Raw genomic sequence first — 19349 nt, 5'->3', positions numbered from 1 at the left:
GGAGGGCCACACCTTGGTGGCTGGGCTGGACTTCCAAACAGAGCAGGTCTGAAGAGAAGGCTCTGCTCTCTGCCCTGGCTCAGGGCAGTGCTGCTGGGTGGGAGAGGGGTGCAGGCCGCCCATGGGGAGCCTCTTCCGCTCTGCCCCGGCAAAGCTCCCGGGTCCTCCTGCCAGGCACTGTGGGCGGGCTCTGTGAAACCTGGGCCACCCCGTGACCGCCCCTGGCTCCGGGGCTTCCCTGTTCCTTGGGCCATGCCGGGACAAAGGCAGGAAGGACAGAGGGTGTGCACAGGTAGAAGGTGACAGGGAACCTGCTCTCAGCCACCGAGCAGGCCCAGGCCCAGACCGCCGACAAGCTGCCTCGGGAACTACTGTGTGCACAACCAGAGGGGCTGAAGGGACATCAGGCAGGGCCCAGCAGGTCAGCACCTCCCCTTGTGGTGCCAGTGACTCCAGCCCTGCCCTGCTCAGTCTCCCCGTCCTGTCCTGGCCCCACACCAGGCAGGAGTGTGAGGTCACTCACTGCGGGCTCTGCCACTGCGCATGATAAGGCCATCCCTCCCTCCGATCCCGCTTTCCCCAGTTGGCCACCAACAGAGGACAGGGCCAGAGAGGCCTTTCAATGCCTCTCTGTGGGCCCTTGGCTCTGGGGAGGCCTTCAGGGCCATGTGTGAGAGAGACCTGGCACAGGGGCAAGGACACACCTCAGTCACGGGCAGGACACAGCCCCTGCCACGGAGGGTCACAGCTGGTGGAGACAGGGACCGTGCAGACCATGCACTGCCCACTAAGATGTGGCCAGAGGGGTGTGGGCCTGGAAGGACAAGCTGGATGCTGCCAAGGAGGGGGGAATGTGGCATTTCCACAGAGGGAAGGGGCTCTGGCCCAGGTCCCAGGGTCCCTGTCAGACTCCAGAGGCCACACATGGGCGCCAGCTGGTTATGACATCAAGCAGCTGGGCTCCAGAGTGGTCAACAGCAGAGGGGTGGCCTGTCCCTTCAACACACGTGAACTCTTATGCACAGAGCCCGGACTCATCTCCTGCCCAGGGGTTTCCCTGGGTGACACATTGCAGCCACATTGCAGGGGCACCAAGCAAGGTGCCAAGGAGCCTGTGACTCCCAGCCACAACCTGGCCCCCAGCCACAACCTGGCCCCCAGCTTGTGGCCCGCTCAGGGCCATGGAGCACATTGCCCACCTGGCTGTCCAGCCTGGGCAGCACCAGGTCCCGCGGGTCTGTCCATGCGCTAAGAGTGCCCCCTGGAGGGAGAAGAGGGCGGTGCAAGGACACGGACAAACCCCCTACCATGAGGCCACCAATGCAGAGTCAGGGGCAAGCTAACACTTTCTAATAGCCGTGTAACAAAAAGTACAGCGGCCAGGTGAGGTCGACTCAAACAGCACTTTTCAACCCGGGTCAACCCAGAAACCCAACAGGTGTGGTCCCGGTGCTGCCCCACCCCGTCCCTGAGGCCCTGCCGCAGTCCCCATCCAGGACATCCCAGTCTGGACCAGCAGCATTTCAAGCGCTCAGTCACCACTTACAGCCATGGTCACAGCATGGGGCAGCAGGGCTCCAGAGGGTCACCCATGGCTGAGGGATCTCCGTCCCTTGGTCCTGCTCCTGCGGCCTCCCTGGGGGTGACTCCATCCCCACTCTGCCTGAATTAAGGCTGCAGTACGTCCGCCCAGTAGGCTAACAAAGAAAGACTGATGTCCTTCCAAACTCCCCCAAACAGGGGCCAAGCCTCACCCTCGCCACCCATAGCGGGAGCAGATGGGAATCACCCGGCCGAGCACCAGCGCCTGCTGAGCACTCCCAGCTGAGCATTCCCAGGAGCAACGTCCATGGTGTTTAAATAAAGAAGATGGTCATGGAAGACGCAGCAGATCAGTGTACAAGAAAAAGCAGGTTGCAAAATAATGCCCCCACCTTCTTTTGTAAAAAGAAAATACCAAAATATTAGTAGCACGTTCGTCTGCACAGAGAAGGTGGTCAGGAAGGGTTTGGCAAAATGTAGAAGCAAGCTCCACCCGGCACCGCCACTCGCACTGTGTGTGTGTGTGTGGTGCTGGGATGGAACGAGGGCCTCACACATGCAGGGCGAGCACCTGACCACTAAGCCATGTCCCCAGCCCCACTTATGCCTCCTTTAAATGCCACGTACATAACTAGACTCTGCAAAGGGTCCACTCTTCGTGGTGCCGTGTCCGAGTGGCCTCCCACAGGGCCTCACAGAGGCCTGCCCAGTAAGCACACTCTCAAGTACAGGGGCACCTGGCCACCCAGAGAGAGCCCAGCTGAGGACACAGCAAGAAAGACAACACGTTTTCTCCAACAACCAGAAGACACCCTGAGCACAAAACCGCACAAGCCCCAGGCTCCGCCTTACGCTAGGCCACGCCACTGCTGTCAATCAGCAGCTGTCACAGGAGCACTGCTGGGGGCTCCTACAGCTGCCACAGGGCAGCACCGTGCAGCAGAGCCCCAGTGCCACCACCCACCGAGGGCACCGAGCAAGGCCTGTGCCTGGGAGCACGGCAAGGCCGGCTCTGCAATTCTCAGGGAGGGGGCACCGCAAGGGCTGCTATGGTCTGAGTGTGTCCCCAAATCCAGCCTAGAAACGCAATCTCCTGCGCCAGTGTCAGGAGGCGGGCCGTGGGGTGTTTGGTCGTGAAGGTTAATGCTGTTATAGGATGGGTTCTCTCCTCTCTTGCACCGTGTGAGGACAACGTTCCTCCTCTGGAAGGGTGACCACAGGAGGAGCCATCTTGGAGCCAGGCTGGACTTCCAGCCTCCAGGGCTGTGAGAATTACTTCTCCCCTGTGCGGGTTCCGCAGCCCAGGTATTCTGCAGAGCGGCAGCAGACTCAGAGAAGGAAGGCCCAGGCCCAGTCTCTGCCGCTGGCAAGTAGGATCTCTGGCTCCCTGAGACCAACCCCCTGGCCCTGAGATCCTGGAGCAGAAAGAAGGTTCATGTTTCAGGCATGTTGAGGTTTCAAAGGGGACTTTCCCCAGGGAGGGTCCAGGCAGTGGCTGGGAGGTTCTGGATTTCCCGACCCCAGACCTCAGGTACACTGAGGCTCCCTCCCTCACCCCATGTTTGCCTATGGCCCCAAACCACAGGCCCCTCACCCAGGAGAGACCTCAGGGGGAAAGTCGGGCCTGGAATCCTTTCCGACCCAGCAGATCACCCAGGACAGAGGTAACTGACCAACCCTCCCCAAACCCAGGCGCCCTGGGTACCATTTTCACCAAGTGTCTCCAGCAAAAGGTAATCTTTCACAATCAAAGCCATGGAGAACAGACTCTCTCAATGACCAAGCAAGCCAGAGCCCCGTCACCACAGGGCAGCCCCATGTGCCCACAGGCAGCATGCCCACCTGGTGCCTGGAGACCTGCTTGGAACTGTTGGACTTTGGACCCAACAAACAGAACTCGAGCTCCTTCTTGAGAGGGCGGTTCCATCCAGAGCCTCCCTGACAGCTGTCACTGATTCTAGGTTCTCTACATCTCACAGATGTAGGGGCCCGAGGGGCTGGAGGCCATCGACCATGATGTCTGCATCCGTGACGTCTCCAAGCACACAGCTGAGAGCAGCGCAGGCTCAGCCTGACTCCCTGGTGGGCCGCCCCTGGACGGGCAGGGCCTCCATCTGCTCATCTCAGCACGCTCACCTCTCACATGGTTTCCAAACCCAGACCCTGTATCAAAAGTCACTCTGCCTTACCACCACACAGCAAGCACAGAAAGACAGCCATTTCTGCTACAAAGGTCAGCCAGACCCGTCCTCAGAGGTCAGTTACAGACAGGCCTCTGCTTTAGAAAATAAGACCCGAGCAGAACACGGGCACCCGGAGTCTAGGAGAAGGGCGGCACTGACCTGAACTTCCCAGTCCGCACCTGCAGCGCTCTCATTCCACACCGCTGGGCACCGCCAACGTCACCCACGATGTCGTCTCCAATCATGATGGCCTGTCACAGTAGTGAAATATGCTCAGAAGTGATGTCAGGAGAATTTTATTCCCGTGCTCCTTCATCTTTTTCGACATAATAAATTGCTTGATTTGATGTTTAAAATCACCATCACACGAATTAAACAAGATAATATTGTCACAGTGTTGATTAAAAGTCAAGCCACCTTGAATATATCTCCTGCTGCCCCCGTGGGCTGCATCTCTGAATGGTTTATATTTGTGAAATCTGAAATCAATCATCAGGCATCCGTGTGATGTGGCGCCCAGGACCAGTGGGGTGTGGCTGTGCTCGGCCTCTGGGTGAGCATGGGCTGTGGGCTGTGACTGACATGGCACCAAACCCTCTGAAATCTGGGGGTTTTACCAACCCTTGGTTCTGTGAAAACTAATTACAAACCCCTGGCCAATCTTTGCAGTCACAGTTTAAAAGGTTTTGCTTTCAGTAATGAAGTGCTACCTATCAAGGACAAAGTGATACGCAGCAAAACACACAGAGGGTCACTCGAGGCCTGATACTTGCTGCTGTTGTTTTGCAGCACTGGGATGGAGCCCAGGCCCTTGCACGTGCTAAGCAAGCGCTCTACCACTGAGCCACGTGCTCAGCCCCTGGAGACCATTTCCTTTCAGAAGCAGCCTCAGGACAGAATCCCCCACCTGAAACCAGCGCAGAACCAGGCACCCCATGAACCTGCGTCTTCCAGGACAATAAGCAAGGACAACAGTGACTTCTGAAACCAGGGAGCAGATGGGGCCGGTCCGGCGATTGGCACGGCTTTCTGCCCTCGGCATTTCCAGACTGTGGGTGCAGGGAGGGTGCGGTGGACCCCAAAGCCACACTTTGCTGCAGCCCTAACCCCCAATGTGATTGTATTTGGGGACAGGGCCTCCAGAGAGGCAGTTACAGTTCCATGAGGTCCCAGGACTGGAGTCCTCATCGGAGACGCCGCAGCTCTCTCCACACACAGACGAGAGGCCACGTGAGGACACAGCAGGAAGGCGGCCGCTGTGGTCGGGACAGGGTTTGAGGGTGCCTCCCTCAGGCTCACGTGCTGGGTGCTCAGTCCCCAGTGTGGTGGCTGAGGGGAGGGAACTGAGGGGAGAGTGGGGCCCCGTGGGAGATGTTTGGGTCATGGGGGCAACTGATGCTGGCCTCACGAGTGCGCCTGTTTGAGAGCGCCAGTTACCACAAAGCAAAGCCACCCTCGCGCCTGGACCCTTCTACAGGCAGCGTTTCCCTTCCCTTCTCCACTGTGCTGTGATCAGCTGGGCTGGTGGGGTGGGCACCAGAGGCTGAGCAGATGAGGCTGCCCAACGCTGGACTTGGAGCTTTCAAAAACTGTAAGCTAAATAAACTTTTAAAACTGAAGTATCCAGGGCTGGGGATGTAGCTCAGTTGGTAGAGTGCTTGTTTCCCATGCACAAGGCCCTGGGTTCAATCCCCAGCACCAATAAATAAAGTAAGTAAGTATCCAGCATCAGATATTCTGCTTTTAGTTAAAACTAACAAAGAGCCCCCACAAAAAAGCCAGGAAGCGCACCCTCACTAGAAGCAGAATTTGCTGATGCCCTGATCTAAGACTTCCAGCCCTCAGGACTGTGGGGCAGTAGACTTCTGTTGTTTAGGCTCCAGTCTGTTTTTTTTTTGCTAGTCATTAGTCTGATCTGACTAAGGCAGAAGAAAACTCAGGGGGAGCCCAACAGACAGACATCCCCGCTCCCGGATTAAGGAGACAGAGCTTCTGTCTAAGATCCTGGGGAAACTGAGGCAGCACAAGTCCAGAGGACACTGTCAGATGGGAGGAGGCAGCACTACAGACTGTGGAGGTGTACAGACGGTGTCCCGGGTGTTCAGTAGATAGTGACCAGCATATGCAGTGTGATAACTCCCTGAGGCCTGGGGAGGACCACACCAAGGGCAAACAGTGCCCGGACCTCACACAGGGTTGAACCTATTCTCACCAGCCAGGCTGGAAAATCTCACAATTCACAGGGCTCTGGGTAGTGTTCTCAGAAATGCCCTGCTTCAGTGGCGAGGAATAATTAGTCCTAGACTAAGCCCTGTTCTGCCACTGCCTCTAAAATCTTAAAAGCAAGATTTGGAAGGATCAAACTATTTCCAGGTAATTTAACTGCATCCCAGAACAAAAGCTCAAAAATATTTATGTTCATACAAAAATATGTGATACCCCAAAAGATAAAATTCACAATGCCTGGCATCTAATAAAAAATTATCGAACATGCAACAAAAGAAAATATCACACACATAATGAGGAGGAAAACCCATCCATCACAACTGACCCTGTGGGGCTCAGGGGTGGCTCAATGAGAGAGCTTGCCAACATGCACCCAGCCTTGGGTGGATCCCAGCACTGGGGGGCGGGGGGAAACTAACCCTGAAATGACACAGTGAGAATTAGCAGATAAGAGCATTAAATCAGATCTTATTTCCATGTCTTCCAAAAGTTAAACAGAGAAATAAAAAATAGAAAAAGATCCAAATCAAGCTGCTAGAGATGAAAGTCACAATGTCAGGGTTTAAAACACATTAGGTGAGCTGTCAGATTAGACACTGCAGAGAAAAAGATAAGTGTAATTGAAGATGAGATAGAAGACATAAAATTTTTGAAGAAATAATGGCAGAAAGATTTGTAAACTCAGCAAAAATTCAAAGTCCACAGATCCAAGTTTCCAATGAGCATCAAGCACAAGAAACAAAGAAAACTTTATCAAAACTGATAAAAAGGAGAAAAATCTTAAAACAGCCAAAGGAGAGAAAAAGACACGCCATATATGAAGACACAAAGATGAGGCATCAGATTACGTTGGAAACGCTGCAAGTAAGAAGCATCATCTTCAACACATCCAGAATTCTATGCCCAGCAAAAATATCTTCCAAAAACAAAGGTGAAATGAAGATATTTCAGACAACTAATCCATCCTACAAGAAAATTAAAAGGAAGTCCTTTGGGCAAAAGAAAAATGATAGAAGATGGAAGTGCAGATCTACACAAAGGGACAGAGAGCACCAGCGATGGTAACTCACGGCACAGGTAGGCCGCTAATTCCTCCAAGTTTTCAGGACTCCACTCGGGTGACACCATCTGTCCTCACCTCCCAGTGGGCTATGTGGCCCTACCAGGGTACTCTGTGTTGCCCCCTAGTGTTGCCAGCACCGTACTGCATCCTATGGACTCCACTTGCCTCCCTCCTCCAGGCAGGAGTGAGCCCAGTGAGGGCAGGGGCTCTGGGTGACATCTGGCACTTACTTGGTGGCCAACAAATGCTTATTGAGTGGATCATGCCCTGAATCAAGGTATGGCTGCCAGTGTCTGGAGACACTGAGAGACACAACCAAGGCTTCTCACTGGTCACCAATGGAAAGAGGAGGATTAGAACAGTCCACGTCAATGTTGCCCAACTTCAGTCTTTCAGGGGGCTTTCTTCTATTAATACCTGTATTATTAATATCATGATTAAATGCATTCACACCTCTCTACATAAATACATGCAGTGATGAAGGAAAAAAACAGTCTCTCTCACTCCCTCAAAAGGATCTGACTGAAAGCTTCAGGATACCTTCAGATCTGCCCGAGGTGCTCTGCTGGCACCTTCCACTTCAGCATGTTGCAGCTCTGCTCTCAAGACAATCCCGGAGGACCCTGGACAGGGGCCAGCCAGAGGCACCCGATTCCAGTGACAGCTGATTACCCTGAGGCTGATGGGGACAGATGCTTTGAAACTCACAGTTGGGCCACAGGATTCCCCTCTGGATTCAGATGCTGGGTGCAGCTAATGATGAATAAACAAACAAGCCCAAACCAAAACGAAGCAAAATGATGACCACGAAGCAGTCACCAGCCACGGGTCTTGCCCACGGAGGGCCCATCCCCTGGGCTCAGCCTCGAGGACAGGGGTCCAGATGGAATCTGCTCCTGGGGGCGGGAGGACCATGGGAAAGGGGCAGGCACTATGCGACTAGCAGAATGGACAGAGGACAAGTCTGAGACGAGTTAGCGCAGCGAGGCTGGGGCCCTGCCCTGCTGTGTGCCAGCTCCAAGACCTGGGGCCAGGCTTCACTGCCATCTGTGGAAGATGGGTAACTGGTGGTGTTTGAAGTTAACTGGTGAGTAAGTTCAACATCTCCCATGGTGCCTGGACTCAGTATGTCACCCAACATGTCAAAAGTAAGTAGAAGGGGATGTTTCCTTGAGGAAACTGCTGATCTGATCATGCTGGAGAAAGTCCACAAGCTTCACATAGGAACCCTTCGCTCCAGGTACTGGGGGCCTTGGAGTGGAGCCCTGTGTGGGCCAAGGTTGCTGGCCAGGCAGTGGGGACGGTGTGAGTCAGACAGACATGGTCCCTGCCCTTGTGGAGCTGAAGACAGACTTTAATCAAATAATCCCGTAAGCACAGGATCTGGCCTGTGATAAAGCACAGGAGGCTGGGAAGCCTGGCCCGGCAGGCACGGTGGAGAAGCTCCCGGAGAAGGTGAGGTATTGAGTTTTGATCTGAAGAGAAAGAGGGGTCGACCAGGTTGTGGGGTGCAGAGGGTGGGAGCATTCCCAAGGGGATAGCGCAGCTGCACTAACTGCCCACCCACCCACCGGTCACCAGGGCAGGCCTTGCAGTGACAGTGAATTCCAGAAGCACAGCTGATAAGCCTGGAGCCACTGTCCTTGGAAACAACTGGAGGAATCCTGTGGGCTGTGGAAAGGACAAAGAAGAGCTGGTGACACACACACACACACACACACACACACACACACACACCCGGGGCTGGGGTGAGGGCATTTAGCCAAAGGCGAAGCTTTTCCAAGAATCAGCCTGGGCTCTTCACCTAAGTGCAGTCAAGCAGAGGCCAGAGGGCCCCGTCAGAGAAGCCACAGGAGATGCTGGGACCGGGAGAAACGTGGGAGAGGACCCAGGACACAGCGCTGAGTCCTGCCGACCCCCAGTGGCCACGGCCCACTGACACGGAGGTATAGTTCATACTTGGTGCTTCCCACTGGTTTTCACTGGTCTTTCCTCCACCTCCGCCCACGTCTCCCAAAGTGTGTTCCACGTACTAGTGGACGACTGGATCTTGACAGAACAAGGCCACACATTCAATGCAATCCTGCAATATTCATTTTTAGATTAATTTATCATGGTAACCTGGAGATTCTGTTCTTCCATTTATAGTAATGGTAAAAAGTTCCTTTTAAAATACAATTGTTTAAAGAATGAGTCAGTTTAAAGAAACACTGGATTAATATTAGTGCCAGGGACAAGTACCTGATAAGGTAAAACCTGGGAGCTCTTCTCGAGGAGAACTGGGCAGGGGAGAATGGCCAAGCGCAAATGAGTGGAATTTTTTGTTTATCAAACTTCCCCAGAACTACTTGGAAATCATCAACTCACCAAGGAGAACCAGCCAGCGGCACTTCTTCCCTGAGGGGGACAGCACAGAGGAGCCTACCACCCACAGGGGATGACTCCAGAGCTGGCCCGGAAGCTGGCCAGCGAGGCCGCCACGTCAGACTCTGCTTCACCTTTCCGGGTGGGTCGGAAGCCATCAGCTGGGCCTGTGAACACCCACAGCGCTCCAACTGCGGCCCAGGGACCACGATCCTGGTGGCTCCTTAAAAATGGGATGGATCTTCCCAATACTACCCGTCATGCCTGGCGTTTTCCACACCTCTGGAAAATCAGGTTTTGTGTGTGGCAGGGGCACACCCACACACACACACACACGCACACCCATAACTGGCAGCAGAAACTCTTCCCTCTCAGAAGGGGCACTCTCAGGGTTTCCTGGGCTGGACATGTGCTGGTGCAGCCCGTGGAGACAGAACCAGAAAAACCTGGCCCTTGGAGGAAGAGCTGTCACTCAGGGAGCAGCCTTTGTGGTGTGGCCTGACACACGGACGCTCACAGGCAGCAGAGCCCCGGGAGGCAGCCTGTGGGGGTGCGGGGAGCGGGAAACCAGGGGTGCGTGGCTGCCCGGAGCAGCGATGCCTGTCTGGGCCAGCTTGTGGGCTCTGAAAACCAAAATGCGTTCGGGACCCTGGGGACTTCAGAGATTTACTATCGGTGAAGGGCGATAATCACGCCAGGAGGAGCAATTATTCCCAAATCATTTAGGACTTAAAAAATCATTGGCAAGAAGATGGAGGTCAAGAGGTGCACTGTCGAGGGAAATAAAACCCTCTACCTGTCAGGCCTGGATCTCACTTCCTGTCCGATGAGCTGGCAGCGCCGAGACGGAGACACAACTGAGAGGCCAGACTCAGATCCTGGAACCCAGAGAGCTGCAGGAAGTGCCCCAGGCCTCGCGGAGGTGGGCTCCTTCCTCCTCCTCCAGCGTCACCTGCCTGCAGGCACTCCTTGGCCACCACAGATGCCAGGAAAAGAACAGGTGGCAGCATTGTGGAGGACGGACTTCCAGGGCAGAGAGGGTCCCCGGAAAGCCTTCGTTCCATGACATTTTTAGCTACGTCAGGACTCTGCTGGATTGTTCCCTGTCACAGGGCAGGGAACAGCAGGCCTGGGTGGGGACAAAGCAGTGGCCCAGTCCCTGCACTGCAGCGCTGAGGAGCACACACCCCACGTGGAGAGGCCCAGGTGACATCTTCACCTTCAGCCACCAGTACCCCTCAGCAAGCTGGGGTGGCACATCCCTAAGCCACGTCCACCAGGGTCTGGCACATCCATAAGGAGCAAAGCTGAAGGGCCAGGGCTGGGAGTGTGGCTCAGTGGCAGAGCACCGGCTGGCCTGTGCAGCTGGGTCGCATCGCCAGCACAGCCAAAAAGAAAGAGGAGGAGGAGGAAAGGAAGGACGGACAGGTAGACAAATCAGGAAACTCAAGGATCACTGCTTTTCAAAAAGAAACAATGGTGTTGGTAAGGACACAGGCAAGTCTGGCACACGTGTCCTGGAGGGTGAACCGACACACCCTCCTGAAGAGAAGCAACGTGGGGACCATGGCTCCACACCACAGCCCCAGAGCCCGGGAAAGCATCAGAAGTGTGCACATGGAGGCAGACACAAAGCTGTCCCTCAGGGTTAAGTGCACGTGGGCAGGAAGCAGCCCCATGTCCCTCCACGGGCAGGTGACAGGGCTGGTGTCGAGGTGCTTCCTCCCCGGGCTCAGGCTCCTGGCCTGTGACATGGACCCCCGGGGCCGGCTGCCACACACAGGCTCCTCCCCACCACCCGCCTGGTCTGAACGGCCCGACTTGCGTTAAGTTGCACAACTTACAACCAACAGGACTGAGGCTTGTGGAGAACCAACTGCCCACACTGACCTGTCCTGCGGGCGTCAGGATGAAGCTCTACAAATACCACAGCCACAGAAGCGAGAGCCACGAGAACCAGGCATTTCTAGAATTAACCATTCCATGTTTTCCTTTGCCCGATTCCTGATCCTAAAAGGGGCCTCACTCCCTCTAAGGGGTCTGAACCGCCCGTCTATTAGAGCGACCCCAGCCCTTCACTTGGGGCTGCTGGGGAAGCTGGGTCTGGGAGCTCCGTCCTTGCCGCACAGGCGAGAGCCCCTCCGCAGCCAGCAGCAAGCCGGCCGGGGAGAGGCGCTGCCAAGGGAACGGCGGTGATGACAATTCAGGGTCTGCCGCGGCCTGGCACTAGGCAGCCAGCAGCTCCTCGTAGCCATTTGTCATTAAAATAAGAAAGAGGAACGGAGAATCATCACCTCCACGGAAGCTATCTGAAATGGCCTTATTTTGAAATGCTGCCTTAAAATGTGGACACATCCTGACACTCAAGCACCCTCAGCCAGAACGTCAGCAGAGCAGCGGGCTCGACCTTAAGAATGTGCAAGCTCACTCTCCGTGGAGGGGGACAGCAACGTCACCTGAGGGCGGAAGAGGGACTTAGAACGTGGGAGGCAGATAGGTACAGCTTTGCCCCATGTGCCTGGAGTCACCAGAGAAAACAACTCCCCAGCTGCCCAGGGCCGCAGATGCTCCAGAAGGACCGGCCAGCGGAAGGCAGCAGCCGCCCTGACCTGGCAGGAATCCACACCCCCAGCCCCAGCCTCCAGACCCCAGAGCACCTGAGCTCTTCCCCAGGGTGTGCAGGGGGACCGGTGGGAGGGCAGCTTCTCATCCCTGGCAGAAAAAACTTAACAAATGCCTTAAAGAAGAAAAGCGGGGGGGGGGGGTTCATCCAAGATGGAGCTTTGCAAATACACCCCACAGCACCGTCCGCACATTCGGCTGCTGCTGTTCGCATTTCTAAGCACTGACAGGTTTCGCCGCTGTGGCTGCTGTTTGGGCAATGCTGGGTTCGCAGGGAGGGCCGGGTTTGGTGGTAAGACTTGAACCCAGGGCCCTGGGCATGCTAGCATGCCCTCCACCCTGAGCCACACTCCCAGCCCCAAAATGCTGCTTTTAAACTCAGATTGTCACAATGGCTGCTCCTCCACTGTATAAGAAAGTACCTCAAGAATTTATTCTCTCAAATTCACCTGATGAGTGAGACGAACATATACACGGTTGCTTATATTTTTAAAAAAGATAAGCCATGTAAAGACGGCTCCCCGTGAGAGACAAGTAGGAACAGAACAGAATCAGGAGCTCAGGAGTCCGACCGCCTTGAACGTGGCTGGTTCTGTGGATTTGATTTTGGAACTACATAAATATTTTACATAACTACGAAACAAATTCAAATGCTGCAAAATCAATTCCTTAAAAATCAAAAAATAAACTGAATTCAAAAAAGGATCCACCTGGGGGACCTCTCTCCAGAACAGATGTTCTCTGCAGCCTTAATATACTATTTTGCTCATCAATCTCCAGAGGGAATGTGCTGTAAAGAGAAAGAACTGTCAAGAAGAGACTGTCACCAACACCAGCCGCCATCTCATCACATTCAGAGATCAGCGGCCACCTCACCAGGGACATCTCAGGGACGCGTGGAGCTACCGTATACCCTGCCAGCACCATGGAGTAAGCACTGGGGGCATCTGGCTTTCCTTCTGCGGCATGCTCTGGGACTCAGGGACGTGTGTGAACCACAGGCCTAAGCAGATGATCAGGTCGCTGTTCTGGAGAGCGAGGATTCCTGACCTGGCCGAGGGAAAAGCAGATGGGTGGGGAGAGGAAGCACAGACCACGGCTCGGACCTGCACCGGAAGTCTTAGTATGAAATTTCAGGGTGCATTTTGTGTTTAATAATGTACATTTTTGAGAGCTTCACTTGAAATGATGCTCAACCCAGAAGCAACGGGAGCTACTGTCATCCTCGCCACGGTTTCTAGATACGCTTCCCACTAACGGTGAGCAGGGCTCCTTGGGAGGACGGTGATCCAGGCCTCAGGCAGGAAAGGCACAAGGCAGGTCTGGGACACTCTGCCATGACTGGGAGGGAAGAGCCTCTCAGGCACCATTGGAGTCAGATCAGAAGGACCTGGGTGGCAACGCAAGGAGGTTCCCCCTGGTCACAGATGAAATAACTGGCACATCAACAGCGTGACAACTAGGCCATCAATAGGGTGACACCAGGCAGCTGGATAGGATGACATCTGGAACAGACTGACACACATCAAATGCATTTAGACCATTTGTCTGTAACGATATGCATATTTTAAAATCTCACCTGTCACCTTGGGAGGATGCTAGAGAACTCATTATTTTTAAAACAAATAAATAAAGGAATCTGGCATTTCCAACAGGAACCTCGAGCTAACCAGCAGTAGATGAGAATTCTCCTGAAGAGAAGGATCCCAGAGAAGAACCGAAGAAAGGCCACGAGGATGCAAAACCTTCTAGTGACCCTTAATGACCAGGTGGAGCTGGCCCTGGTCATTCACAGCTGCTGACACCAGGTAAGCACAGGGCTGGACGTCCAGAGCCTCCAGCTAGAGAGGAGTGTTGCACTAGGTCTGAGCCCGACCCGGGCAAGGTGCTGAACCCACCCAACACAGCGGTGCAGGAGCAGGGGGCAGGAGCACCACCCGATCCAGGCCAGACCCTGGGAAACCACAGGGCGGACAGCCCAGGTTTCCTTCAAAAAGGAACGATATGAAAGAAAAATAAGAATGGGGGAGGAAGAGGAAGGATAGATGAAGACATTTAAAAACAGCATCAACCAATCGCAATGGAAGGACTTTGCATCCTGATTCAAACACATCGTGAACAACATAAAACATTTAAAGACAAATAGAGGAATATGATCTTTGATGATATTACGGAATCGTTGTTAATTGTTTTTAGATAGGATAATGGAATTGTCTATGCTTTTAAAAAGAATCCCTCGCTTCAGAGGTAATGCTGCGATTTCTAGGTTTTGATTCAAAATAACTTAAGAGGAGAGGATTGGTGGGCGAATAGATTAAACAAGCGGCTAGTAAACTTGGAAGAGTCCCAACAGACAAGCATGGGACAATCTGAACAATAAAGTAAATAACAGCAGCAACAAAGCATAACTCATGCAATAAAACATTGTGGGGTCCACGTTGGGTCCCTGGGTCCATGTTGGTATAAACAAAAAGAAGTAAAGGGGAAGCTATCGCTTGTGGTGAATTCCAGTTCATAAAAAGCGCCATTTGGGAAACACCACAGTAATGACTGTTTCAGGTAAGAATTACCCATGGGTCAGGCGCAGTGGCACATGCCTCTTAACTATTTAGGAGGCTGATGCAGGAGGATCGCAAGTGTGAGGCCAGCCTGGGCAAGTTAGGGAGAGCCTGTCTCAAAGACCAAAGGCTGGGGATGTGGCTCAGTGGTACAGTGCCTGCCTAGCATGTGCAAGGCCCTGTGTTCAATCCCCGATGCCCTCCCTCATAGACATAAGCAGTGCATGGTACAGCAGGGAGGGAAAGCGTGATTAGGAAGAGGAACCAAGCACTTTCCCACAGAACGCTCATTAAAAGGAACAAACATAACTTCACAGCACAGAGCCTTGCAGACACCTCTGTGACCACCGAGCAGAGTTATCAGCGCCATAACAGGTTCTGTGCGATTCTGGCCCAAGATGTGTAACTAAAATGAAAATGTGAGGAAACAACAGGAGAACCAAATGCAGGGGACTCTACAGAATGGCTAGACGGCATGCTTCAAAAACCCCAAGTCACGAAAGACAAAGGACAACCAGGGATTGTCCTAGAATAAATGACACCAGGGCACAGGACTGCTAAGTGCAACATGTCCCCAACAACAACAACAAAAAAAAAAACAGTGGCACTGGCTGGGGACCCCTGATGGAGGTCTCCAAATTGGTCGGTGGTCCTGTACCCACGCCAGTTTCCTGGTCTATCCGTGTTCCACAGTCACTGTGTAAGCGTGAGGAGCCAGTGGACAGCACATGGAGTCCACCCCACCATGCTGGCAACTTGTACTATGTGTGAAATTTCTTCAGAGAGAAAAGTTAAAATAATTTTTAAAATAGTTATTAGTTGATAATTACTGCAGCTCCATGATGTGCCTTGAGGTTCCTGTGCTGCCCTCAAACTGTGCAGATACTTGAAATGCTCCACATGAATGTTAACAAGAGAGTCAGGACGCCTAACCCTAATGTGGTGTAGACCCAGCTGGGTTGGAGTCCAGCAAATCAACTGGAAAAGAACCCTTCTAGGACAGCTGGGGACGTTGAGCATGGATTCATCGTCGACTAATAAGGAACTATTGTTGACTTTTAAAGGTAATTTTTAAAAAATTATTTAGGTAAGATACATGTTAAATAAAACTTATCACCATAGTGACATCAGCGTTCAGGCTGCTGACACTAAGTGTGTTCACAAGGTTGTATGGCCATCTCCATCTTCCAGAGCACTTCATGGCCCCAAAGGAGATCCTGCACCAAAAAGCCCCAGGCCCCAGGCTCATAGCCACTTGTTTCTGTGCCTCTGGATGTGTCTGTGCTGGACAGCTCCTGTAAGTGGGATCACACAACAGCTCTGTCCCTCCCTGCCTGGCCTCCTGCATCCACCAGGCTGTTTTAAGACTCTTCACGCTGTAGCGTCTGTCAGTACCTCACCTTAAAAACAGACGGGAAAAAAAGTCTTTTACGAGAAAGAAGAGATCAAGCAGATCACAGCGAACCTGGCGGGTGGACACACGGGGGTCACTGCCCCCTACTTGCGTGTGTGTTTGAAGTTGCTTGTGTTGATGGACACATGGGAGATGGCATCATCTTCTCTCTACTTTTGAACGTGTTTAAAATTTCTCACAACAAAATAAAAGAAATCCTGCCGTTCCTACCTGGTGGGCTTCCACTCCCATTGCTTGCAGGGCGGACTTGAAAAACTCGGGAGAAGGTTTCCCCACCACTTCGGCTTCAATCCCACAGGCGTACTGGGAAAGGAGAGAGACGCAGCATGGGTGTGGGTCAAGAAGAGGTGCATGCCCATGAAAAGACAGGCCAATGTGTCCCTAGGGGTCAGGAGCCTTGACAAGGCAGGACATCGTGGACCTGAGAGTCACAGATTACAGGCAAGAGGGCCGTGACTCTTGTGGTCAGGTCACCCAGTGTCATCCCTGCCACCCACTGAAAGGCCTGCGGCAGCATGAGGCACATGGCAAAGCCACGGCCTCCCCCAGGCCAGGAGACCAGGGCTGGCATCTGCTCAGTTGGCTGCCACGGAGGGCCTTCCTGGCTTCCTCCTGTGCGCACCTCCAGCTCCACCACAGGCCTCCTGAGAGGTCCACTTCCACCCACCGTCTGCCCCTCCCACCCACTAAGTGTGGGAAGGCAGGAGTACTGCAGCCCTGAAGCTGACCTGGGGCAGCAGCCAGGGTGAGGGCAGCTAAGGGGATGTGGGTCAGAGTGGACTTGAGGGCCTGGCCACAGATGGCCTTGTAAACTCGAGGGGAGTATCAGGAAGGAGGTCAGTTCCATCACATCTGAGGTGCTGCTGCTGACCAAGGTCAGGAAGGAGGCCAGTGGTCAGCACAGACACAAAGCCAGGAGCAAGAGAGGAGTGCAGCAGAGAGCATGCTGGGAGAGCAGGCAGGGAGGGGCTGGAAGCGGGGACAGGGAGGACAGAGTGGTGACCAAGACCCAGAGGACGGGGAGTGCACAGCTGGAAGCCCCACACAGGAGGGGGACTTTGAAACAGGAAAGGCCACTTATGCATCAAGCCTGGCCTCTTCTCCAGGAAGGTCTGAAGGACGTCAGACGTCCCTGAAGAGGGCTCGGTGCAGAGCCAGGTGGGCACCTCGAGCGCCTTCATGTAGGCTCCGACGTCCAGCATCAGGCCCGAGGTTTCTTTGTAGTAGCGTCTACAAGAGAGCAGAAGGGAGGAGGTGAGCAGAGCCCTGGTTCGACGCCGTGCCGAGCCGACCCTTGGGGCCCCGGACAACAGAGCCCAGGGGCCCAGCAGCCCTAGAGGTGCCTGCTGAGATCAGGCCTTCGGTCTGGGTAGCTCCTGCCACCAGCCTTGGGACCCAAAGCAATGATTAACTGGGGTCTCCAGGAGCAGCTGGATCCAGTGCTGACACAGAGGAAGACAAGTGCCCTGTATTCTGGGAAGGGACAGCAGCACATGGAGCATGTGGCGAACCCGTAATTGCTAATCATTAACCCTAAGTACTGTTGAAGAAGAAAGTGCCATTAGTTCCCCAGCAGCCCACCGCATCTCCATCAGCAGAGGTCCAGCAAGGGGCCGGGCGCCACAGGCACCAGATGCTCTTGGGAGCCATCGGGAGGCCAAGTCGCCCGCAGGAGAGCTCCTTTCTTAAGACAGGTGCCATGAGGCCAGTGGCTGGGCTGAGCCCTGGTCCTTGACCTGACCTGGCCGCCCATGTCAGACCCGAGCCTCGAGGCACCTGGTCCCAGGTCCACGGAGGACCGAGCCTGGAGCTCAGAGCAAAGCCACATGGCCATAAAGAGGGGTGAAGGCAGCTCATCCTGCTGCCCTGAAGGACGTACAGAAACCCCAGAGCCGAGAGCGGGATCTGACATCAGAGCTGTGACTGTGTCCTGCCACCCACCACATCAGTGTCCCTTCTCTTCCCTGCCCTCCAGATTTAGGGATGTAAAACAAGCATGTGTGCAGAAAACCAGAGAGAAGGTGAGCAGGCTCACTTCAGGCCCAAGCCCGTCTCTGCTTTCCCGCAGGACTCGGGGTTGCCTAAAGACACACCATCAACACTCAGTGCTCCCTAGGCTGGTTCTGGAGTCCAAAAACCACTGACTCCTAGAAACCAAAATCAGAGCCTTTAATACTTCCTTCTTTTTTAACCAAATCTGGGCTGGTTTTATAGGCCAAGAATTTTTCTGTATTTCTTATTCATTCAGGAAAATAAAAAAGCCATCTTGAGCCAACTGTTAGATAAAATTTTTTGGAGGAGCAGTAAATACGAGTATTTAATCTATTTCCACACCCTAGAGACTGCGTTCATTCTCTTTTGTTTCTGATCCAAAGGGCCACAGTGGCCCTGGACAGGCCCGTGTGCTCTACCGCGAGGGGAAGCTGGCGCCAGGACAGGGGGACCAGTGGGAGCAGCAGTCAGATCCGATTTTATGCTTTATTCTCCTGCCTTTTCCGATTATTCAGCACAGCTCCCTTCAAAATGACCACTTGACCTTTCCCAGAAGAGCCATTAACCTTCCATAGTCTGTCGCGTAAACAGCTTAATTTTCTGAAGGCGGCATGACAGAAGAAATTACAAAGCCAATTCCCACTCTCGGTCCAAACAGATGCCAAATGTAAATCACTCCATTCCAGGAGGAGGACACCCTGCCCCGCTCGGCCTCCACCGCCCCTGCCTCCTCCACAGCACACGCCTCATCAGCGGCCACCCCAGCCCATGGCAGCACCTTGACAACAGCCCGTCCTGGGTCTTGGGCCCAGAGCGGCTGCGACCTCACCTAAAAGCCATTGGTTTCCTTCCCTGGCTTAACCCCCCCTTGCCCAAGTCAGGGCCCACCAGCTGGAGCCCACCCACCTCTTGCCAAACCCTCCGGCTGCCCAGGCTGTTGCATATTACAAATCCAAGAGCAGAGAGTCCGTTTTTTTTCCAACAACATACCCATTTTGACTACTCCTCATAACCTGGAATAATTAATTTAATAATTATGAGACAATTTTAAAGAAGAAAATTTAACATAAATGAGCCTTGAAGAGCTTCTTAATTATGCGGTGGTCTAGCACAGGGCTGCTGACCAAACACCCAGCGGGTGTGAAGGCAGGAAACAGAAAAATGATGTGTTGTGCGCGCACGAATATGTCACGATGAATCTCATTATTACAGATGACTACAATGCACCACTTAAAAAAACCCACCCAGCCTGGGGCTGGGGCTCAGCAGTAGAGCGCTCGCCTGGCATGTGTGAGGCCCTGGGTTTGATCCTCAGCACCACGTATAAATAAATAAATAAAATAAAGGTGTTGTGTCCAACTACAACTAAGGGGGGAAAAAAAAAA

The 19349-nt window shown here is 53.6% G+C and overlaps 1 protein-coding gene across 2 annotated transcripts in view; it reads right to left on the bottom strand.

The window, feature by feature from the left end:
- Positions 1–19349, bottom strand: part of Lhpp (phospholysine phosphohistidine inorganic pyrophosphate phosphatase) — a 96300-nt gene that overhangs the window by 56726 nt on the left and 20225 nt on the right. The window contains exons 4-6 of one of the 2 annotated variants that reach the window (XM_046448776.2): positions 17139–17202; positions 16183–16275; positions 3885–3976 (exon numbers count right to left, since the gene is read on the bottom strand). In XM_046448776.2, coding sequence (XP_046304732.1) covers positions 3885–3976; positions 16183–16275; positions 17139–17202 — 249 coding nt within the window. The remainder of the gene's footprint in view (positions 1–3884; positions 3977–16182; positions 16276–17138; positions 17203–19349) is intronic. The other variant, XM_046448777.2, reaches the window with a different exon arrangement.

The sequence above is a fragment of the Marmota monax genome, unplaced genomic scaffold (genome assembly GCF_021218885.2).
Source record: "Marmota monax isolate L192 unplaced genomic scaffold, Marmota_monax_Labrador192_F-V1.1 WCK01_AAM20220418_F8-fsc00076, whole genome shotgun sequence".
Classification (NCBI taxonomy): Eukaryota; Metazoa; Chordata; class Mammalia; order Rodentia; family Sciuridae; genus Marmota; species Marmota monax.
The sequence above is the reverse complement of the archived record's forward strand: the minus strand, read 5'-3'. Positions and strand labels throughout refer to the sequence as shown.